This window comes from Dermacentor albipictus, chromosome 9 (assembly GCF_038994185.2).
Source record: "Dermacentor albipictus isolate Rhodes 1998 colony chromosome 9, USDA_Dalb.pri_finalv2, whole genome shotgun sequence".
NCBI classification, from domain to species: Eukaryota; Metazoa; Arthropoda; class Arachnida; order Ixodida; family Ixodidae; genus Dermacentor; species Dermacentor albipictus.
This window is the reverse complement of record NC_091829.1, coordinates 59,585,900-59,609,556: the sequence shown is the minus strand read 5'-3', so window position 1 is coordinate 59,609,556 and position 23,657 is coordinate 59,585,900. Positions and strand designations below refer to the sequence as shown.

The 23,657-nt window shown below is 45.9% G+C and overlaps 1 protein-coding gene across 1 annotated transcript in view; it reads right to left on the bottom strand.

The window, feature by feature from the left end:
• The window catches only part of brm (ATP-dependent helicase brm), a 64,529-nt gene that overhangs the window by 35,163 nt on the left and 5,709 nt on the right, over window positions 1–23,657 (bottom strand). Inside the window, exons 5-15 of the mRNA XM_065455719.2 lie at window positions 19,706–20,005; window positions 18,202–18,596; window positions 14,805–15,650; window positions 12,315–12,445; window positions 11,465–11,531; window positions 8,500–8,606; window positions 6,431–6,653; window positions 4,925–4,998; window positions 4,096–4,402; window positions 1,967–2,080; window positions 458–571 (exon numbers count right to left, since the gene is read on the bottom strand). Coding sequence (XP_065311791.1) covers window positions 458–571; window positions 1,967–2,080; window positions 4,096–4,402; window positions 4,925–4,998; window positions 6,431–6,653; window positions 8,500–8,606; window positions 11,465–11,531; window positions 12,315–12,445; window positions 14,805–15,650; window positions 18,202–18,596; window positions 19,706–20,005 — 2,678 coding nt within the window. The remainder of the gene's footprint in view (window positions 1–457; window positions 572–1,966; window positions 2,081–4,095; window positions 4,403–4,924; window positions 4,999–6,430; window positions 6,654–8,499; window positions 8,607–11,464; window positions 11,532–12,314; window positions 12,446–14,804; window positions 15,651–18,201; window positions 18,597–19,705; window positions 20,006–23,657) is intronic.

Genomic DNA, 23,657 nt, shown 5'->3' with positions numbered 1-23,657 from the left:
AACAGCTCTGGATTAAAGGGGCCCTGAACAATCCTTATGCTAAGTATATGAGGCTCATGTTGGTTTCACTGGGCTGTTCGAATAATCAAGCATGTCCAAATAATTGGTCGTTGACTGCAATTCATTTTTACCAATAAAAATTCAACTAGGCCCAGACGGCGACAAAATCCGTAACTTCACGACTAGCTGATACCAAAATTTTAAAAGGGCATCTGCTTTCGTTTTTGCGTCTTCTCTGGCTAACAAGCGTATTCTCACTATAAGAGTGGTTGTTTCGGCATTGCAGGAGGGGCAATTTATTAACACAGCTCGAATCATTTCTCTCTTCAGTGTCCTTTTAAATAAGGAGCTCAGAGTTGAACCCACGAGTCAAAGCCTCCTGGTTGCAAAGGCTGCAAGGCAGCGACCAGTACCAAAAGAGCTGCAATGCTGTTGGAATGGTGCGACGGCTACTAACCTTTTCGGGAAGTTGCGACTCGACCTCTTTCTTGAGTCGCCTCAGCAAGAACGGTCGCAGGACCTTGTGGAGACGCCGGATGATCAGGATCGTCTCCTCTTCATTGAGCTCCACCTGAGAAGCCAATGAAACCCTCAGTTATGCAACCTGGGTTGGATCAAAGGAAGGAAGGAAGGAAATCAACTTTATTCAGGTCCTGCAGGCCACGAGAGCTTTGGGCTCTCATGGAGTGGGCGTCTCCCATGACGGAACCGGGTGGTTGAGTTTCCTGGCAGCGTCGTGGACTTGCTAGACGGGCCAGAGTTGGGGAGCGAGTTCTTCGCTCCGGATTGCTTTTTCAAGCTTGCGCTTGTCCGGTTCGTAGTTTATGTGAGCTTGCGAGCACGGCCAGAGTAAACGATAAACGTTAAACTTAGCAATGCGTATGAAAGAAAGATGTAGGTGTGTGTCATGTAATAAGGTGCGATATCAAGTCCTACACATTATCTAGCTACACATTATCTAGCAAAATATGACGTAATTATATTACCCGAATCTGCAGCAAGCCGCCACAGCCCACTGTCTATGCTTGCAACCAAAACATAGTGCATCACACAATGGAAGCACAAAAGTGCGAAAATGCAAGGTTTGAGGGAAACCTGTGTCCACAAATTGTAGTTACAATACATGAACTAGTTATTTTGTAGAAAGTGTACCAGATAGAAAACTGTACTCTAAAACAAGTAGAGCTCAACTTCTATGACTGCATTGCAAGAGTAAATCCTGTAGTGTTGCCTGCAAAATATGACACGAAGTACAGTAGACTTCCGTTAATTAGACTCCGATCAATTTGATTTTTCGTTTAATTCGATCCTGACCGAAGGTCTTCCGGCCTGTGCCCAAGCTTTTCCATGCCCCAAACAATTTTGTTACTTCCATCCTAAAATTTACTTTTGCCAAATAAATTGAACTTCTCGAGTCAGCACACATGTGCCTGACCTCTGTGGTGACCCAACAATGACTGCCTAGCAGAAACTATTTTTGGCCTGGCATAGGAAGATTTTACAGCAGTAACCATAGCTCCCCAATGTCTGACTGGTATTTACCTTATTCTAATGCGCACTTGTTTTTCTTTTCTTGTTTTTTTTCCTTTTTTCATGAAAATTGGGCCAAAAATTACCTGCAAGGTGCAATCGTATACAAAACCAAAACCACCTTCAGTGTTCGTATGCTTTACTGCATAAGAGAAATGTACTGCACGAAGCTGACATGAGATTTTTTTTTTTTTGCTAAGAATTTCTATTTTGTTTAGAAGCTTTAATGACATTTTTGCATTAGCTAGACACGAGCAAATACTGACAAATTATTCGGTGGCATGTTTTAGTGTTTTTCTCTTCACCTTGTTTAATTTGACCCGCTGAATAATTCTATGGATTTCATCGGTCCCGTCAGGGTCGAATGAATGCAAGTCAACTCTACGGTCAAACACAAGTGGACCCGGACTAAGAGGAAGAAAGCTTCGTCGCTTGCCTTTTCGCCAGTTGTAGCGAAGGGGGCGTTGAACCACTGTTCAAAGGTGTTGCAACTCTTGAAGATGCTTGGCAATAGGAAGTTCAGCAGGGCCCACAGTTCAGGCAGCTTATTCTGCAATCGAAACCAAAAGCGCTCTGTCCTTGGTCCCTTCCACAAAAAACATTTTACATCATTTAAGGAGCTACAAATGTCCTCTTTTTGTAGGTTTACACGACTGTGCGCTCTGTCCTTTGTTACCAAGAGAACTTTCAAACCCCCTCATTCCCTACCCCCCCCCCCAACACACACACATTTCTAGCTTACAGAACAAAATGTGACGTGTTAAATTCACGTGCCTGCCAACAAGTGAACTCGATTATTTACCTTTAGGTACAGAGCAGAAGCACTGGCAAACAAGGAACAGCAGAGTCTCACAAGCAATACAGTGTTACAGTACCACAGTGAATTTTTCAGCGATTATGCTCTCGTTACAAGGTTTCACTTCCTTCAGGGACTAGCAAGTACAACATCTGTTACATGGCATCTTGCGCCATCACAAATAGGCAGCACAGGTATTGCCCCAATTTCTTTGTTGCATTCACCCATCGTGGTTGCTTAGTGGCTTTGACATTGCGCTGGTAAGCACGAGGTTGCAGGACCAAATTTGAGCTGCGGTGGCCGCATTTCGATGGGGGCGAAATGGAAAAAAAGAAGAAGAAAAAAAAACATACATACATGGGTGCCCCACTACGGTGTGCTTCATAATCAGATCGTGCTTTTGGCATGTAGTACTGCAGAATTATTTTTTTTCTTTTTATTGTGTGCATTTATTTTGCAATTTCAAACCGCCACATCTTCCAACACCTTTAAAATATTTTTGTAAACAGAGTTTATTTTTCACAAAACTACATGTAACATTCGTGAAATTGTAGAATAAGCCCGAATTTGCCAACTTTGACGACAAATTTGGCAGCGCATCCATCCTTTGGAGATGACCGCTGACATTATTGTAATTATCAATTATGGGTGTTTAGGAAATTAGCGAATAATGGGCGTGTAACTCATAACTGGTGACAATATGTTTTGTATGTTATGATGAAAAGTATATACCCTGTCACACATACCCTGTGAACCAAGTGGGCATCAAGGAGGTGCACTGAAGAATGCCACATGCTGTTACGTTTGGTGTGTTAGCCGAACACAAAATGCTGGGGTCAATGAGACTCTCAACGACTTCAGCAATCATACGGGAAGGTGCGCCATCATTCTGAAGTTTGTCTTTTGAGGCTTGTGCATCATTCAGCAAAGGCAAATTGACGGAGTTCGTCGTGAGGACTAGACGGCGGGAGGATTCCCAGAACTTCAGCGAAAGATGCCAACACAAGGAGTGGTTTTACCTTGTGGCAAAAGCTTGGGTCATTGACCTCTCCCCAGTCGCCAGCGAAACAATCTGCCTGGTGTGCTTGCTTCCCCCTTTCCAGGATCAGCTTAGGGGCGGTACGTGTGCATTGTGTCAGCTCTCTCTTCGGAAGCAGTGTTTTGTGCTGATACAAACCACCAGACTGGTTGATCGGGATATTACCTGTTTCCCTAGCAAGTGACCTAGGGAAGACGAATGGGATTTAAGGAGCCATCTTGCGTCCTAGCAAGTGTGCTCTGTGAGAATGATTTAGCGTGCTTCCTGCTCTGCCAAAATGTAGCTTGTGCTCCAAGAACGACATAGCTATGTGCTGCCATGTACTGCGCTCTGTACTTCTGCTGGTGCAATTATGTCTTCACTTATCTACTTATCGTCTTTGAAACTCATCGCCAAGGAAGCAACTCTTGTCAAGAGGGTACGGACAAATGCACGGGCCCACTCAGCCTCTGTGTGATGGCCCGGTAGTGTAGACGAGCTACCTATTTTCCAGATGCACCGGTGGCATAGGCTAGAGCGCAGCCACCTGGGTGATGTCCCACCTCGAAGTCCATGCCACCCAACTCCTACAAAACCCAGTGGCATTTACCTAGTGACACTTATGCAGTAACCCAAATTGGCGTAAAGAGGGAACCGGTTAGATCCAGACATAGGCACACACCGGAAAGTGTGTGAATGCTAATCGAATGAAAATCGGGTGAGCTGGCAGGCATGCATAAAAAAAACGAACCTGCAAAGGCGTGCCCGTCAGCAACAGGCGGTGTGGAGCGCTGTAGTGCGTGTTGAGGATCTGAGTCAGCTTGCAATGGTGGTTCTTCATGCGGTGACCCTCGTCAATAATCATGTACTTCCAGCGGAGCTTGGCCAGCACCGCCTTGTCCTTGATGACGTACTCGTAGGTGGTGATGAGCACGTTGAACTTACTGCTGCGCAGCTGTTGAGACAGCTGCCGCCGCAGGTTGGGTGAACCCTTGTATGCCACTTTGACCACTGACGGCGCCCACCGGTCGAACTCGAGCATCCAGTTGGACAGTGTCCTGGAAAAGAAAGGGAGATTTAGGCAATGTTGCCACTTTACTGGATTTTGAGCTAGAGCTAGTACATCTTCTGGCTTGTTTAGCTTTGGTAAACCAGGGAGGAAACTTTTGCTTTATCAGTACAGTGACTCTTGCAGAGCCCGCCTTTGATTACATGTTAAAGCTGCCAAACATACTTCTTATGGAATGCTTTATACTTATTGTATTTACTCATATATTGCGGGTAAGAAGTGCAAGCATTAGGCGAATAAATACAGTAAATCATGTATAGAAAAATATACTATAAGACACTAATGCTAATGTAAATACACTGTAACTGGTACCTGTGATGTGACTAACATAAGGGCCACTTGCAAGTCTTACAAAAGGCCTGTTTACTACAGACAATGTTCCCTCTCATTAAACGTTTTCAGGGAGTATTTTTAGTACATTTAGAAAACTTTCTGCGAGATTCTAGCAGATTTCAACATGTCCCCTAACAGCTACACCTGTTGGAAAGAAAAATAAAAAAAGCCCACTTACGAAAGCGGTACAATGATGAGATAGGGTCCATTGATGCGCTTCTTCTCCATCAGGTATGTGATGACAGCAATTGTCTGCAAATCAGGCAGAAACAAAAACAGTCATTTAACACCAGACCTTCTTGCTCTCCAAGACAATATTTTGAGTTTCTCGTTCCCCTTCGAACTGTAAAGAAAAACGTGACATCTAAGAATAGGGGGATGTGCAAGATGCCACAAGTGCACTTCACACATCTTGCCTGTTATAATCAAGAAGGCAGACTTGGTACTAGAATAGTGGGCACAGTCGAACCTACTAATAACGATCCCAGATCTCTCGGTTATCATGACCACATTTCACAGGATTTACGACTTTCCGACCCTGCCTGTCAAAACTGCGTCCAGGTGTAACGAAAATTTTCAAGAGCACCGTATTGTTTTAACAAACACTTCAAACTTGGTTGCTGTAAAAGGAGGGCATATGCAAAGTGCCGAAGCGTGACTATACTGGGCGCATGGCAGCACACAAATCTGGTAGGCAGAGGCATCGTTGAAGCAGAGATCTTTGCAAATGCCTAGCAAACCATTCTAAGTGGCACATTTTCAGCACACGCTGTCAACACACAATGCCAAACGTAGTGTGCTTCACAGGTTAAATCGGTGTTTTTTTGAGCTGACGAAGCTTCATTCCACCATGAGGCTCTTTTACGCTTCAGAGAATGCTGCCTTCTTTCGAGTGAAATGTGGAGGCATACAACTAGATAGCTGCACTTCCAGAATTTCACAGATCTTACGAGTGACTGATTGCGTGGACAAAAGCAAGCCCCTATGTATTTGGCTAGAAATTAGACAAGGAATTGTCTCCCAAGTTGACTCTGAGGTGAAGCTCATGCCAAAGATAGAATTGTGACCGAATGCCAATGCACTTCCACGAGGGGTTCAATCATGCAAGGCCTATATAAGTGACCACGACATGTAGGCCAAATCCACATATAGGTAGACACCCTTAATTTGGGAAAGTCAACAAATTTACAAACGCATGAATGCACTTGCTTTGTCCGCCACTGGAGTTTCCTTTGTTTTTTATTCTTTTTTTAAAGCAACGATGACTTACAACAAACCTAAACATCTTTGCATCAAATTCAGCAAGTAATGAAAGGGAAAACTGTCATCCACCCAACTGGAGCACAAATCTACAAAGGAAACTCGCATGGGTTCTCTTAGTAAACTTGTGCTTCAGTCGGGAAGACGACCAATTTTCCCTTTTGTGAACGTTCCTCTACGATGTGGGCTTCTGCTGAATCGATTAGCCGTATTCGACGATTAATGCCTACAGCAACCGCCGAGATGCACGAACAGCCCCGAGCGCCCGTCCTCCTCTGTCCTCGTGTCGTCTCTGCACTACTATTTGGTCGTCCTGTGCCAACGGGCCCAAACTGGTCCCGTCAGCTGCGACCAAACATCTGACACCTTTTGACGTCTTAGCTGAACTGGCGTGTTACACCCCCGCGGGGAAATCACAGCCCACCTGAATGGTCTTGCCAAGACCCATCTCGTCGGCCAGGATGCCGTTGAGGTTGTTGTTGTAGAGGGAGACGAGCCACTCGAGCCCCTTGACCTGGTATTCCTTGAGCACCCCGTTGACCATGAGGCTGGCCTGCTCATGCACCTCCTCTCGGATGGCATGCGCTATGTTGTAGTAGTTCTGGTAGCCGCCTGCCTTGTACTCGTCGTCCTCGGCGGCCGCGGCCCTGTGTGTGGAAGAAAGGAAACGCAACTGTGAATGCGGGGCTGAAGTCACAATTTTAGCCACAAAGATGCATCTTCATAATTTTGTTCGTTTTGCATTCCTAAACCCATGAGGAAGCTCCTCACAAAGTTAGGTTATTACCTGTGCGATATAAAAGGAGAAAATTAGCTTTATTTTACCTGAAGGTGTCAAAAGTGCCTATAACGCTGTTTCCAACGAGTCACCATAGAGTGAGGAAGGAGCCTAATTCAGAGTCAGTTCACTCATTTGAAAGTTCTTTTTTTTTTGCACTTCAGTAATGAGAGACCTTCTGTTTAGAGCACTGAAAAACCCAATTTTAAAACAAAAAGCTGTCGCGGCTTATTGGTAAATGCGAGAGAAATGTATCTGGCACTACACCACACCTCTTTGAGGTCCCAGATACATGATTTAAAGTGTCTTCCCCATTGCAGCATGGTGTTCAGGGGCTCGCTTGACACACGTCCTGCCTCTTCGAGGAGCAAGATGCAAGCGACGGTGTTCCAGAGCAGACTGAGAAACATCAGTTGCACTATATACAGGGTGCCCCAGGTATAATCCATAGCATTTTTAATAAACACAGGCCATTCTATGCGAAGATAATAACCAAGTGCATGTTGTTCACAGTCGAGCAGAGCAGCTGCCGGTAATTCTTTTGTTGACGCCATTCAATTTATTGCAATTAGCAATTTTTTTTATTATTGCTCTGAATGGCATGTTGTCAATGAAGAATTTGTAGAAAATTGAAAGAAACCTAAACCGGGCATGTTTTCAGCCAAGTACTTTTTGCCCATTCATTTTTTCTGGCTGATGAAAAAAGCCAGCAAAAAATTATAAGTACAGTAGAATCCCGCTGATACGATTTTAAAGGGACAATGAGAGAGGGAAAAAAAAAAAACACGTATAAGTCAGGAAAACGTAATTGTGAGGAAGGGCGCACATCGCCACAGCACAGTGTCAGAAACAGTGTTGCCAGTGGAGTTATTACATGTCTCGGTGCTGGTACTGTGACCAAAAAAGGCACATGCGCATGTGTATAACTAAGGGACACGTACGGTGTTCCGTGACAGTGGCCCCACCGCAAATATTTTGTGTGCGCTGCTCTACGTAACATGGTTCTACTGCGTCGAAGCTGACTGAAGAGAACTAGCAATTGTGGAATGCAAATAAGACCCCTGCAGGTACAAAAGTAAATGTAGCCCTATTTTTGGCAGAATCGGCCCAGTGGGCATGGTTTCCGGTAGGTTTTAATCGATGTGCACTTTTTCAGGTGCATCGCCAACTGCTCTGTGTGTGCTTTCTCATAATGCTTGTGCAGTGCCTGGCTTGTGCAACTCTGTTCGTTTACTGCAAACTTTGGTCGCTTGTTGCAACGAACTGGTAGCTTGTTGCAACATGCGAGAGTCAATCTTTCCCTGGGCCATTGCATTTATGTGGCGGCCACTTCCAAATGCAAGGTAAGATGCGGGAACATTACAGAGTGGCGCTGTATCAAATGGGAACATAATACATAGGAGTCAATGGGATTTAGGTTGGGACCACGGAAAAACGACGTAGCAGACGGGAAAACACAACAGTGAGGAACGTATCAATGGGGTTCCATTGCATCATGTGACTAACCATCCATTTGCATCAAAAAGCAGCACCCTCAACCATGCTCCACAGGAATATGAGACATATACCAAATTACATGACGCATACCTATAGCTTTCTTGCATCTGTGATTCACTACCCATTGCTTGTGAATGCAAGCAGTGAGAGAAGCATAGCCTTGCCAGATATGTATGAAATGGAGACTAGTGTTGATGCCAGCTACGAAGGGGACTCACTGAATAACAGTCTTGACGTGGTCGTCGGGCGAACTCTCCATCTTGGTTGGAACGCTGACGGGCTGCTGCTGGGGCTGCTGGGAATTGTCGTCACCTTCATCCTCCGACTGTTGAGGAGAAGGAGAAGGGAATGTTGACAAGAAAGCAAGTGAAAGCAAGGGACGAGACAACTTCACTGAAACACCCTAAGGCATTGGCGTCTATTGAGTCAAAGGCGCATAGCAGCACCTCTCTCTTAGTGATGCAGAACTATTGATACTACTGATAGTTTAATCGCTGTTGAACAATATTGATGGCAAAGAAAAAAAATAACAAGAACTATCGATGGTAATGTCAACAGTACAAAGCCATGCTACGTAAAACAGGAAATCACTGCAACAAACATTGCAATGTTTCCTGGCAAATCCCAAGTCACATGCTATGCAGAAGGCGGTAACGATCATACTGCTCTGAGTTTTCGAAGTGCACGCGTCACCAAGCGCTGCAGGCAGGCACTCCTCTGAACTGACAGCTTGGCTTTTATACGCTACTATAGCTTTCCATGCCGATAGCATAAGGTCACGTGGCATGGTTCATCAGGCACTTCGCAACATGGTTGACCAGCACTTAAAGTTGCAACCACCCACAAGGAACAGCAGCTCCTTAAAATTCTGGAGACCAAGCCGAAACACCCCAATGCCATCCTCTAAAGTAGTAGTTATAAAGTATAGTTGTGCATACTCGCAGCATCAGCACCAGCAAAATGCATGTTCTCTACTGCTGGGCATACATAATTCCAAACAGGAAGAGTGGACTTAAGGGCATCAAAGTGACATTAAGTTACACATCTAAATGTTCAGCAAGAAATTTTAACTAAATTTTGAGATATGAAAATATAGAAAACTAATTTTTTGGGCCTCATGCAACCATGCTTTGTTTAGAGTACGAATAAATGATAGCCATATTTGGAATTTTGACAGCAAGGAGAACTATTTTATTTCATTTGCGAAGAAACTGTTACAGAAATGCATGAACTGAGTGTTACTGATCGTCATTTGGTGTAAGCCCTTTGGTAATCTCGTAAGGCAACAACTGCAAGCTCTGAAGAGCACTATCAATAGGCAATGTGAGTAAACTGTTTAAGAAAAAACTATCGATAGCCATTGCACTGATGGTTTTGCATCGCTACTTTCTGTGCCCCTTGGAACAAAGCTGCCACACATTTGTAAGGTGCTTTTTTGTGGGCTTCCTACAAATTAAACCATTTTATTTACTTTAGGCCATACGCCCCCTTCAAGAGAAATAACAGGTTAAAGGTCCACTGCAATGAAACTTGACTTCGACAAGAATGGTAAAAAGAGAGAGAGAGAGAGAGAGAGAGAGAGAGGGGGGGGGGAGGGAGGGAGGACCTAATTATTAACCTTTCAAATGCACCTTAGCGGACAATATGGGCGTATGGTGGTTAACTGATATGATGCAGCTCCCAGAACATAGCCTCCAAGATTTTCAACATGCCACAGGCCCCATCCAATCTCAGAGGCCATGCCCAGGAGAGAGAGAGAGAACCCTTTAATGAAAGGCAGAGATTTTAGCCGCCGTATAGACATCGCTGACATGCTACTCTGCGTGGGAAAGGGAATTGGGGAGAGAAAGAGAAAAGCTGCATGCTCGTTCTCAACGCTCCAGGCACCACTGCATATTTAGCGAGCAGTAATCGAGCTGTTCTTTAAGTTTTGGTACAAAAAATGTCAACTACCAGGAGCTTATCGTGACACATCCACTAGTATTTACACAGCATATTGCAAAATGGATGCTCTACATCTGCAAAATCTGAAACTAGGCTGTATACATGATTTCTAAGTTTGTCTTTAAGTTATATTAGTACAGCATGCTTCCGTGGCCATCTCCACACATACTCACATAGTGGTTGTGCACCCCCCCCCCCCCCCCCCGCCTCCCCAGCTCATTGGCCATTAAAGAGTATTTTTTAGCTGTAATCACTGTGACTTCGAAAATTGCTGCAGTGGCTGTCGTCTGCTTGTTCTGGCTGGTGATGATGAAAGTGCTTGGCAGCATTTGACTTTAAGCAATTAGTTTAGCAAATAAAGGGCCTTTGCAGCTCCCACTTGTGTATAACCTGTGTTGTTACAACGCAAGTCCTGTTTGGGAGCAATTTTTTCTTTGTTTTAACTTACAGTGGCTGGCGTGAGACCCTCGATTTAGAGCCCTCGAGAACGCTCTTTCGGAAAAAATGTCCCATGTAATTATTACACCCAATGCCTGTTCGATCACTTTTTCGTGAAAAAATAAAATAAAAGATAAAGCACAAGCATTTTGCAAGTATATATGTGGTATCTTGAGCCAGAGCAACTCCATTCTATGCCTGCTAATGTCCTAATCTCATCACACCACCCAATTATCTTCTGCACTAGACTGTGTTTCCCTTCCTTTGGTTTCCCACTTTTGTCACTCTAACAAACAACCAGTTATTTGCTTTACAGATCATGGGACCTACCAAACTCTTAATCATCCTTCAATATCGATAAAAATGTCACCTACCACTGTTTCCTCTCTAATCTGCCCAGGTGTCTTATTGCAGTCTCTTATCTAATGTTACATGCACCATTTTCCATTTCACAGCTAGTAGCACAGTCCTTAGGGCTGCTTCTCAAACTTAATTGTTATGGTGCATTCAACTTTTAGCCCCACAGCTTACTACTGACTGAACAAGCCGATTATTTCGTGTCTACCTGCTGTTAGGTACACATGCACGCACTGGCAATGAACTGATGAAACAATCCGAATAATGGCCAGTTGGTTTACTAGGTTGGGCCAGTTGGTTTACGTTCGTTATGGCAAAACAAGCATGGACGACGAGATGGGCGAAACAGACGACACAACGGGCTGTGCACTGCCTATTTCACACCCATCCCGCTGTCTGCTTTGTTTCGCCATAATGACAGAGAATGTCTAGGAACATGTGTACCTCTGTTGAGTCATCGGTTTCACCCTCCTCCTCATCGTCACTGGCTTCTCTCGGCGCCACTTCAAAACTGAAAGAGAGAGAGAGAGAGATAGAATTTAAAATTTCAGAGACAGTTGCTGCACTGTGGAACTACAGTGTCGGAGGCGACAGCTGTGCATGTTACTTAGATCCCAGCAATTGTTGCCGTACCCAGTATCCACAATGTTACAGGTGACAGCTTCACATGTTACCGCATCTGTCGTCCTTTGCCACTGCTGGCATGCATTAGTTACCCAAAAGCTCTGCCACTGAATGTTGCAATGTACATGAGCATTCAGAATTATCAGCCTTCTTCAATGTTCATGTTTCAAGCAAGGAAAATGTTGCCACAAGCTCACATTGCTCAAATAGAAGGAAATATGCCTCTCTGAAGAAAAGAAGAAACTTGCCGTGGTAAGATGTTCTGGCATCTCTGGAAAACGCTGACTCTGTGTTTAAGCATGTCGCTTTAGGTCACTGAGGCTCAGCTAGTAACCAATATAGTATAGGCTCAGCTAGCAACCAACAAATAGTTGACCCTTTACAAAACTCCGACTTGGCATAACTTCAGGTGGCTGCTTTTATAGACGACAACAGCAGTGGATGGGTGTGACGGGTGCGTTGACATTTGGGAGCGACGAGGCATAGGATTTTCACAGCAGGAGTTACAATGACGTTTGCAACTTCGATATGGCAAATACACTCATCATGAATTGTGTTTTGGAAGGCATTGTCTTTCTGTCTTTTTACGTGTGCCAAGCGTTCAGGATGTGGATATAGATTACGAGTTGGCAAAAAAATATGCAGTACGACATGAATTTAAAGTTCTTACCCTGGGTGCATTTCGAGCCAGGTATCAAGCTGGCTGGCCAGTGGAGCATCTTTGCCTTCAATGACCTTGCCAGTTGCTGTCTCGATGACGTTGACCCTGAGGTCGCTATGCTGTGAGCTTTCATCCACCATCTGTGCAACAGGCGGAAAGAAGACAGTGTCTAATGTCATTTTAGTAGTCTGCTTCTATGTGCCTAGTAGCCAACGTAGCAAACAACAAAAGCACTAACTGCTGCAGGACACACTTCTGAAGGATATTACTGCAGTCACATATCCCTACTTAAATAATTTCTGTGAGCTGCGGAGTAACTTTTGCATGGACAGCTGCAGCTGAAGTGCATGAAAACCTTCACAGAATACATCAGGTGAAAAAAACCTGCCTGGTTCATAAAGAAACACTGCACATAGTTAACGAGAAGAAAGGAAACAGAAGGGCCCGATTGTTATTAGTCATATCATAAGAAGCCAACCCCCAAAAAGTTCACGTACACGTGACACCTGCGGCAGAAAGAATGTTCCCCATCTGCCGCCAAGGCTCGTGAGTGGTGGCACGGGCTAACACTCTCAGGGTTAGTTCTCGCAGATAAAATAAACAGCCCAGAAAGTGGATCGGAAAACGGCGCAGCAGTAGCTCAATTTGTAAGAGCGTCGCTTGCATAATGCAATGACGTGGGTTCGTATCCCACCTGCTTCCAGTTGTCTTTTCATCCACTTTCATTTCCATTAAATTATCATTTTTTTTAAGTTCAATTAATAAGTACAAGTAACTTCCCCTATGCTGTCCTTGGTGTATTTCTTTTGTTGGCTTCTTATAATATTACTACATATAGTTAAATTTTAACCCTTTGAGGGTCAATGACGCAAATATACAGCGCCGCGAAAAAGTAAAAAAAATGGTTGATGCCGTATATTTACGGCGCCGTCTGTATGTTTAAAATGCGCGTAAATATTAGTGGAAGAGCAGAAACATATGACACTTGTGAATTATTCCTGTGTGCGCATTTTCTAAGCCTTATGTGTATAACAGTGCATCAAATTTTTAATTCTTAGAAGTTTATTTCCTTTTTTTTTATTGTTGTTATTCATGAATATACACAGAGGCAAAATATTTTTTTTATGACTTTACGGTCACCCTGGAAAAATTACGGTAAATTTTTTTCGAAATAGGTCCGTCAGAAGAATTGGAATCTGCAATAAAAAAAAAAAATCGACCCTGGGCGGTCACATATGGTGAAAAAAATCGACCCTCAGAGGGTTAAGAGCTGCTTCAGCTCACTACATGGCTTGGAGCAGTCGTAACAAATGTGGGTTGGCCTCCAGACTTATGACAAGATGCCCTTGCTGGTAGTTCGATGCATTCTTTTTTACCAGATAAACACGCTCTTACATCAGTACTCTAGGCTTTCGGCAATGCCATTATTGAGAAAATGCATGAACGAGGCACTAGCGGATAAATTTTATGTCTTCAGGCTACTACATTTTCCGGCATAATGAATGCACCCCCTCACTTTTCCCACCACAAAGTGCATTTTTTCTTTTCCTCGTATAATGATTGCGCACTTGCTCCTGAGAAATAGCAGAAACACGACACAATTTGGCGTTCAGCATGGCATCCAACACGCCAAAACGACAGCCGGATCTGAGGTGTTTGACCATTACGTAGCTCTGCATCAGGCCGCTCAGCATGCTGACAAACGTAAGTGACACACAGTACAAGTGGGCGTCCGATACGGAGTGCAGTACGCCGGTTCCTAGGCATTTTGCCGCGCTGTAGCAGCAGGTGGGACTCTTACAGTGTGACAGGTGGCCGCAGACAAAAAAATCACTCAAGATTTTACCGCGCATAATGAACGCACCCCAACTTTGTGCAAACTTGTTGGTAAACATGATGCGATCATCATGCGAGTACATACGGTATGTCTTACAGCTACTAAAAGACCAACATTTCTTCCAGCCATCCCCAGTAGCCCTGTCCTGCCAATGTTTCGTTGATAACTGATCAACTTCCACCTGATGCTGGCAAAGCTTCCTAACCCTATCCCTCTATCTAATCCCCCTGCCACTATGGAGTGCATTTCTCTTCTCTTGGCACTCGTTCACTTACAAAAATAGACCACTGGATGTTTATTCCATGCATCACAATGCCTGCTCAACTCTATTTCATACTTTCAATCTTGGCTAAAATGCCAGGTGGCTACATTTGCTCCCTGGCCCTTACTCTTTCTGATCCAAAATATTCTTGCTGCTCAGCTCACTGGCTAGTTTTCCATTCCTTCGCTTGTTGCATAGTATATAGCAGACTTCCAAGAATGTTTGCTACCCTACACAGCTTCAGCCTAGTAGGCCAGTCTGACATAATGCATAAGTTATATCCTTTATCAATTTAAGGGCAAGCTCTTCAGTACCTGGCCTAGCCTCGAACGGGCTGTCGCAAAGTCCCAAGGAAGGCATTTGCGAGACAGGAATGGCTGCAGCGAATTCCCACACTCACCGCATCCATGGCTGCGTCGGATGACCCCGGTGGGCCGCCTTCCCCGCTTCCAGCCGCAGAGGCCCCGGCGCTCCCTTCCTGCTGTCCCTGCTGGCCCGGCTGCGGCTGCTTCTTCTTCTTTTTCTTCTTCTTCTCGCGCAGTTTCCGCCGCTGCTCGGCCTTGTGCTGGCGCACCATCTCGGTGAGGTTGTGGATGTACTCGTCCGTCTGCGACAGCAGGAAGGCCAGCCGACGGTCCTTCTTCTGGTCGATGAGCTTGCGGTATCCTTCCTCGTCCTCGGCCATGAGGCGCCGCATACGCTCCTTCTCGACACGTTCCTGCTCCTTCTTCTGCTCGCGCTCCGTGTTGGCATGGTACGTGGCCACCGCCTTGTTCACCTTGGCCACCTTGGCCTGGACTCCACGGTGGAACTCGCGGAAGTCCTTGCCGTGCTGCAGCACGGCCGCCAGGTACTCCTGGTGCTTCTGGCGGCGCTTGCGCTCCTGCTCCAGCTTCTGCTGCTTCTCGAGCTTCTCGGTGAGGCGGGCCTCGCGGAGGCTCTGCCGCTTGGTCCGCTTGTACAGCTTGGGGTTGAGCGAGGTCTCGAGGGTGGTGTCCCGGCGCATGCACTGCACCACCTCGGCGCGCAGCTGCCGCTGGAAGTTGAGCAGCCGCAGGGCGCGCAGCTCGATCATGGCCTTGATGCGCAGGTCCTCGGGCAGGTTGGCCGGCAGCTTGGAGAGCTCCTCGATGCGGTGGGCAATGCGGCTCGTCAGCCGGTTCTCCTTCTCCTTCAGGACCTCGATGGGGTCGATGCCCTGGGGCTTGGCCACGGGTGTGATGCGGTTCTGCTTCTGCTGCTGCATCTGCGCACAGGGGCACACTTAGCGTTGCAACCCAGCAATATGGGCTGAGAGCAAGTGATTGCTCATCCACTGCACACACACACACACGTGTCCATGTGGCCAAGCCTAACAAATGGGTCTAATGGGAGTCCTGCTCTCACTACTACTACTCTAGGACCCTCGTCAGTGTACACGTAGTTCGTAATTTTTGTCTTATGAAAAAAAATCTAGTTTTTCAGTTCTCTCAAATGTAGAAACAGTAAATTTTGCTAACTTACCCAGCTATGTGACACTAAATAACACTAGAAAGCAAGGACAGTTCCAAGTAAAACCTACAGTGCTATTCTGGATGCTGCCAAATTCTGTCACATTGCTAAATTCCACCAAATTTGGGTTTTAAGCCAATCAGAAGGGGTGGAGCTGTGCTTGGAGCCAATTGGAGCTCATCAGACTGCACAACATGGTGGAGTTTGGCAGCATCCAGAGCAGCGCCTCAGATGGAGCCTCGAACGAAACCACATGCTTTAGGTTTCACATTGAGATGCTGGAAATTGCAACGAGACACTGAAACAGAAAGGAACATGCCCCAGTGCAGCCCCTTCGCCTCAGTGCCGTCTACTATAGACACTTCTGTGGCCAGCTTTTGTAACAATTCCTCCTTTTGCCTTTTGACCCTTTCTTCTCTCTTTTTATCATCACTCACATGCTGCCATTATTGCCACCACTTGGTGCAAAATATAGTGAGAAATCAACAGAGCTGAAGCAAATGAATCCTAGTGAGAAACAGACCTTGCACTTTCCGCCCAGATGCAGATGCTGAAATCGAGCTGTGGACGCCCTGAGGTGATCCCAGTGAAGGGGAGTCACTGTGGCAAACAATGCCATTAAGTTGATGAAAGAAGAGTGAGAATACCATGTAATGGCAGAACATGTTCTGACATGCACTGATGCGAGAATCAAATCAGCAAGGAGGAAAATGAAGAGTGTAAGTAAGTGGCATATGGAAGGACTAGGTTAGTCTAGGAAAGTGTGAGAGGCCACTTCCGAGGATAGTTTCAAAGCCAAAGATCTAAAAGTAAAATAAAATTGGGCAAAAGATGGGTGAAAGATGGGACAAAAGTGAGATCAAGATAAAAATAAAATAAAATTGTGCAAAAGATGGGATAAAAGTGGGATCAAGCTACCAAAAGATGAAAAGGTCTACCGTAACAGTCCTACACTCCATACAAACCTTTTCTTGCTGCTAACGTAGCATTAACTACTAACACATGACTAGCTTGCATGTCGTATGCCCTCCCTGCTGGCTGGCCTTTCTTTCACTATCACAGTAGAGCACCAGAACAGCGATAAGATGTAATGAATGGTCTGACAAGGAACTCCACTTAGCTTAATCTTATTTCGTGTTTGACATTAAGATAAGGTAAGATCGTTCTTCTCAAGCATCCAGCTGCGGGCCCTCAAGGGTTCTGTGAAAGTGAAAATGCGCTCTTTGTTGTAACGCCTTTCGTGTGAAACTTTGACTTTTTTTATTTATCACAACTTTAGCACATTGGCAGTAAATCGTTGCTTTTCCAAATGAGAGAAAGTTGTACTTCTGTATGAAAGAATGAGGTGCCCGGTACTGTAAAGGACTTTCCTTCTTTCAGGTCACGGCAAATGGGTGCATGTGACAATGTGACTAACTTTCGGCACAGACACCCAGCAGCCAGACTTCATCGTTATAACCGATAATGCGGCATTGGGGCATTGTAGCAAGTGGGTTATTTCACCATAGAAAACATAAGAAGTTGACAGTGGAGCGGATTCTGATTGTTATAACTCATATATTGTTAAAACTGGTATTGTTATAAGTGGGTTTAGCTTGCTGAAACTCGGCAAGGAAAAAAAATTTTTCTGGTAGATTGCTTGGAGGCAGCACTCAACAGTAAGAGGTCAAGTGCTATGACCAGCTCTTGCCTGGCTTATTTATGATTACTTAAGCAGGGCTACTTGCACTTCAGAGATCACCTCTTGACAGTAACTGCACTAAGTGACAACTGGCTGGGGAGACCACGCAGTGTACTCAATAGTCCGAATTAACCAGGGTCAAACGAACAGGCTGTTACTGTAATGGCTAACTGGGCAACTTTTTTTGCGGTCGAAAAAGATCACCACGTTGTTAAAAAAAGAAATTTAAATTATCATTTCATTCTTGATTCATATTATAAAATTTTGATATTTGCATAACCATAGTTTTTTATTGACATTACTGATATTTGAACTTCGATGGCAATGTACTTAAATGGATCGAGGCCCGTTAGAAGAAATGAGTAAGGGAGGTTAGGGCCAAGTGTGGCACTCAACTGACATGGCGTGGCACACTGCTCCCCGTCATCTGACATTTGTCGGCCCCACCCTTTACTGTCTTGGCTAGTAAAGGCGACTTAACCTCACTCAGTGCCATGAATGAAAAGGAACGATGTGCGTTTGTGAAGTTCCATCCAGCTGAATTCGTGTGGCATTCTTCTTTCGCCACAATGGCACGAGCGTGAACTCTCACGAAAAATGCCGAATGAAGTGCTGCACCCATCACCTGCATCATGGACGGCATAGACGATGGTGGTCCTGTTCCGGGACTGCCCCTGGCATTCTGCGGTGGCGCCTGGCAACCGGGCCGGGGCCCTTGCTGCAGGGGCACCCCGCCCCCGGGTGGCCCTGCCCCAGCCCCCTGGGGTGGGGGTGTCGGCGCCCCGCCCCCCTGGGACCCCATCATGGGGTGGGGGGGCTGGCCGTGCGGAGGAGGGGGAGGCACCCCTGGCGGGACGGCGGCCCCGGAAGTCGGCGCCACCGGCCCGTACTGGGGACCCATGGCAGCTGGGCCTACAGCACCAGCGCCCTGGCTGCTGGGCCCGTACTGCTGCGGGGGGCCCCCCGCCCCCATGGGTGGTGCCGGCTGGGGGGACGGCCTCATGGAAGGTGATGGAGCTCCTGCAAACAGAATGTTTCAACAAAACCGATGGACAAATAGCTCAGTTTCACAAGCAGAGAGCAACAATATTGAAGCCGTGCAATGAACTGATTTTACCAGTAAGAGCTTTGACCTGGGCCTGTATACATTAAGGCTTCATTGTTCATTCATTCATTCATTCTTCCGGAGAATACGTAGAATTGCCTGCGAGCCATGACACAAAGAAAAAGCTCTGTGCAAGAGCAGATGCCAACTGCTCATGACAACGGACTTATGGCTGTGTATTCTTAAGCAAGAGCCACACCCCTAAATTTGGGTCAAAATATTTCATGAAAAGATTCTCCGCGACGGCAGCACATCCCTTCAGCAAGCACACACCTCGCCAAATGCAGCTGTGCAACACTATTCCTGCGCAGTAATGCACGCAGGTTGTGCTGGCATAGATACAGGACAGCAGAAACATTTCAAATACAAAATTTTGCATGGAGGCAGCTCCATATCTACGCTTTCTGAAAATAGGCTTTTTGCACAGTCTGAAATTTTGCTGCAGTTCAACTTTCACCCTTCCCAACCACGGTATTATCCTGAATTTTGACCATAAATGGGCAATTTTTTCAGTACAGGAACTTTAACGGAAGATAATGTAAACAAAATTATAAGTGTTTATTTACACAAAATCTGAACAATTTATAGTAAATGTGAAACTTAAAACAGCTATACAAGTAAACTAAGAAATGTATATATATTATCGATGAGAAAATGCAAACAGCAAGAAAATTAAAAGCATCATCAACGGGCTGGGCTCACCCTCAGCCATTTTTACTAGAGACGTGCAGACAAGCCCGGCTCCTCCACAGCACGGAAGGAGATAACATCGCAGTGCTAATGTTGGGGCTAGTTGCTGGGTCATCTTTGGCTATGCTTACATTGCAAGGCTTCACGCAGACGAAAGAAGAGACTAGGACACAGACAGGGCTGCTCGTGTCCCAGTTTCTTCCTTCGTCCACGTGAAGCTTTAACACTGTAAGCATAGTTAAGAAGTTAACCTCCCTGCCTTTCGCCCTCTTCCCCGTTTCCTTCGCACAACTCCAACAGCGCTAGAGAGACCACACACAATGGCCGAACCCACCTGGTGGCCTGTGCATGTACGGTGGGCCCGGCTGGGGCGAACCCTGTGGGGTGCCCTGCGAGGAGCCCGTGCCCTGGGCGGCCATGCTGATGTGGTCCGGCACTGGTTGGTTGCGGGCCAGAAGCTTGTACGCCATGATCTGGGCCCGCAGCTGCGTCAACTGCGGTGGACTCAGCAGCGACGGTTTTGAGCCGCCGCCAGCCGCGCTGGCGCCTCCCTCGGCACCTGGCGGCGCATTGCCCGCAGACCCGTTGGAAGGCGGACCCCCACTGCCGGGTCCTCCTCCACTGTTGTAACCTGCTGGTGAGCAGAACGAGGCACATGAAAGCATGTCTGGTCCACAGTGCCCACCTGGCCCAAAATTGCAGCCACTGCCTGCAACCACACCATGCTTGCAGACTCTCTCAAACAAGTCAGGCGGTCAACCATGTACTATCTTCGACAGTTCTAAAACTATTTGTATGCAATCTAGTTCAACGTGCTCAACCTTGTTTCAGACCACAAGTTGTGCAGAATCGCATAAGTTAGCATCAGAAAAGCTACGTGAGGTTTTGGGGTGTCAGTTCAGCACTCTTTATTTAGCTTATCAACTACCTCCAGGCTATTCTTGCAAATGGAGTGAGCTCGATGTCTGATTCAAAGAAGTCATTGTGGTCCCTTTCATAAATCTGTTAGCAGAATTTGCCATGTGCAAGTGAAAGAGTGAATAGTAATGTATAAGTGCCACCATAGTAATGTATAAGTGCCACCATAGTAATGTATAAGTGCCACTTGCTACATATTATGTTCACTAGCTCATATAGTACTGTTTCTGTTTATACCCCCCCTTACGTCATGCTCCTACGGGGGCCTGTAAGGTCATTGTAAATAAATAAATAAATAAAATCAGTCAGTAACTGCAATCCTCTATTTCAGAGGCTGCTTATATGCCATTTACTGACACATGGGACTACAAGACTTCCTGCTTAGTGAATAAAATAACAAACACAAACACACCTCATACCATTTTCAAGTTTCCGTCGTTAAACACAAGGCATGCATGCAACGGTAATCTTAACCTCCCTTTATGTTCGCATGTGTACGGCGAAAGTTCAATTCAATTCTCTAGTGTAAAGCTGTGGTATAATTTGCCTCTAGAAATAAAACTCACAAGAAATTTTGACATTGCATGTAAATGCCACTTCTTATCTTACCAAGCACGTCCTTGAGTTCCGTTTGTTTTGTTTTGTTCATTTTTAGTACAGTTCTGTGATTTTATATAGAATTTACCGCTTATATGTATGATACTTTCACTATTTTGTCTGTATAAGACTGCTAATTATTGCAATGAATTTTTCGTATTGGAACCATCACTAGCCGCTTTAGGCTATGGCACCAAATATCTTTGTCTGCATTTTTCATATTATTGTGTAATAAAATTCCCTTTTGATTTGATTTGATTCTGCACAAATACAACACAGCTACAATCTATCGGAAAGAGTAAGGACAGCCAGCCAGCCAGCCATGATCAGTAACAGGTAACTGACGTTTACTTTATTGTGATAAGCTGCACAAATAGGGTGTCTGATCAATAAATGTATTTAACCTCTTAATTGTTCTATTATTTTGAGCAAAAGTGACCTTTTTCTGCAATTTTATTTTATGGCTTATTTCTAAGTCCATCAAAAGCTCTTGTAAAGCTTGTTTTAACCAATTAGCTTCATGTTTTAAGCGTGAAAAACCTCATCTTACCTCTTCACTATGCAATATATATGTCCTTGTCATTGCCACAAACAGTATAGATAGAAACAAGGAAAAGGCACAACAAGCGCGCAATCCCAAAAATGTGATCTTCGAGAGTTGACAAAGTGTTGCCATCTATGCTGCATAAAACAATGAAAGTAATGTCTGTGCCATTTCAGCACTGGCAAAATGGCTGCCATCTGTGTTGTAGAATGTGAAGACTGAATCAACATAGCTTTCGAGGTGCCGACAAAGTGCTCACATCTATATAGTAAAACAAAAGGGAGCTAAGTAACCTCAGATTTCAAGCGTTGCCACTGCGGCCGTCTGTGTAGTAGAAGAAAAACTACAGTAAACCCTCGTTAACTCGAAGTTGTAAAATCCGGGAAAAATTTCGAGATAAGCAGAGTTTCGAGTTAAGCAAAATAACGAAAATTTCAGTGACCGGGTCACTGAAAGAGCCAGTAACAACCAGCACTGCTAACAAACGCCCCACAGCACGAGGGGAGCTTTTGCAATAAACGCAGAATTCCCAGGAAAAAACGGAATTTTATTGTTTTGAAAAGAACTGGGTGATGCTTGCCTGCTTGGCGTTGGCATTCGGCGCGAGAAAAGCGTCCTCGAGCTGCTGAACGCACCGCATGAGCCGTTGTTCGCCGCCACTGCATTCAACTTTGTTGCGGAGCAAACGTAGCAGGTTTCTTGTTTCTGCAGTTGTCGGCACTTCTCTAGGTGGTTCTTCGTCAGCGTGATCACCGTCGTCGTTCACTGCCATTTCAACAATGTCAGCATCAGACAACATTCCGGTAACGGGCACGTCCGACTCGTAGAGCGCGTACTCTTCAAAAGTGAGTTTGCCGTCTCCGGCATCGCTGGCGCAGCCGGCAGCTATGCGGACTTCGTCGCAAAGTTCATCGCAATCCCTGAACTCGTCAGTGTCTGGCTCGAGCGATTTCTCGGCGCGCGAAACAATTGGCAATCGTCAATGGACGCACTTGTCGCCAGGCTTCGGCGATCAGGTGGACTGCACCCAGCAAATCTATTTCGTACTTCTTACCACTGTCGTAAGAACACAAAATGCGGCACAGCAGACTCTTCCTGTAGAACTTGCGAGCAACCTCAATGACTCCTTGGTCTATCGGCTGGAGCACGGACGTCATATTAGCAGGCAGGAACTCCAGCGTGACTGCCTCCAAGTTGTTGATTTTTCCGTGGCCGGGGCAGTTGTCCACGACGAACAACACTTTCCGGCCGTCCCTTGCCATTTTGCGGTCAAGAGCACGTACGTACTCTTCAAAGAGCGCTGCAGTCATCCAGGCCGTTTTATTGGCGCGGTAAGTCGCATCTCTCGGGAGCCGTGCATTTCGGAAGCACCTTGGATTGAGCGACTTACCGATAACAAGCAGCGGCAGTTTTTCATCGCCGGTGGAGTTGGCTCCGAAAAGTATCGTCACTCGGTCTTTGCGCTGCTTAGCGCCTGAGCACGCTTCTCCCTTCAGTGTGTATGTGCAGCTAGGCAGCATCTTATAGAACAGTGCTGCTTCGTCGAGGTTGAAAATGTCCTTGTCCGCGTAAGCCTTTTGCAGCTCAGCGAGGCAGTGGTTGCGCCAGGTGTCTGCAGCCCCTTCATCAACAGTGCCGCTTTCGCCGTGGATAAGCTTCGAGGCCACGTTATTTCTTTTTTTAAATCGTTCAAACCAGCCATTGCTGCAATTAAAGTCTGTGTGGCCCATCTGCAACGCCAGCGCGTCTGCCTTCTCCATCATCATTTGGGTTGTCACGGGAAGGTTGGCTGCCCTGACATTCCGGAGCCACAGCATGAGTGCTGCTTCGACGTCCAGGAATTTCGAGGCCCGAATCCGCTTCCGCTCACTGGAAAAACTTTGCTCGAAGCCATCAAAGACCTTCTGTCGATTTTTTACAACTGTCGAAAGCGTCGACAAGGGGATGCCGAATTCTTTGGCGATGCTTGTTTTGGATCTTCCCGCTTTCTCCACTTCCTTGATTAACGCGACTTTTTTCTCCAGCGTCAGAGACTTGCACTGCTTGGGGCGGGACATCGTCGTCGTCCGTTGGCCACGCACCACACACACACACACACACACACACACACACAAAAAAAAATCGCAGTCAATGCGTCGTGCGCACAGCACAACGAAACAAAGAACTAACAGCAGAATCCCACACGCACAATGACGTTCGCAGGTACGAAATGCGGTGGCACGACTAC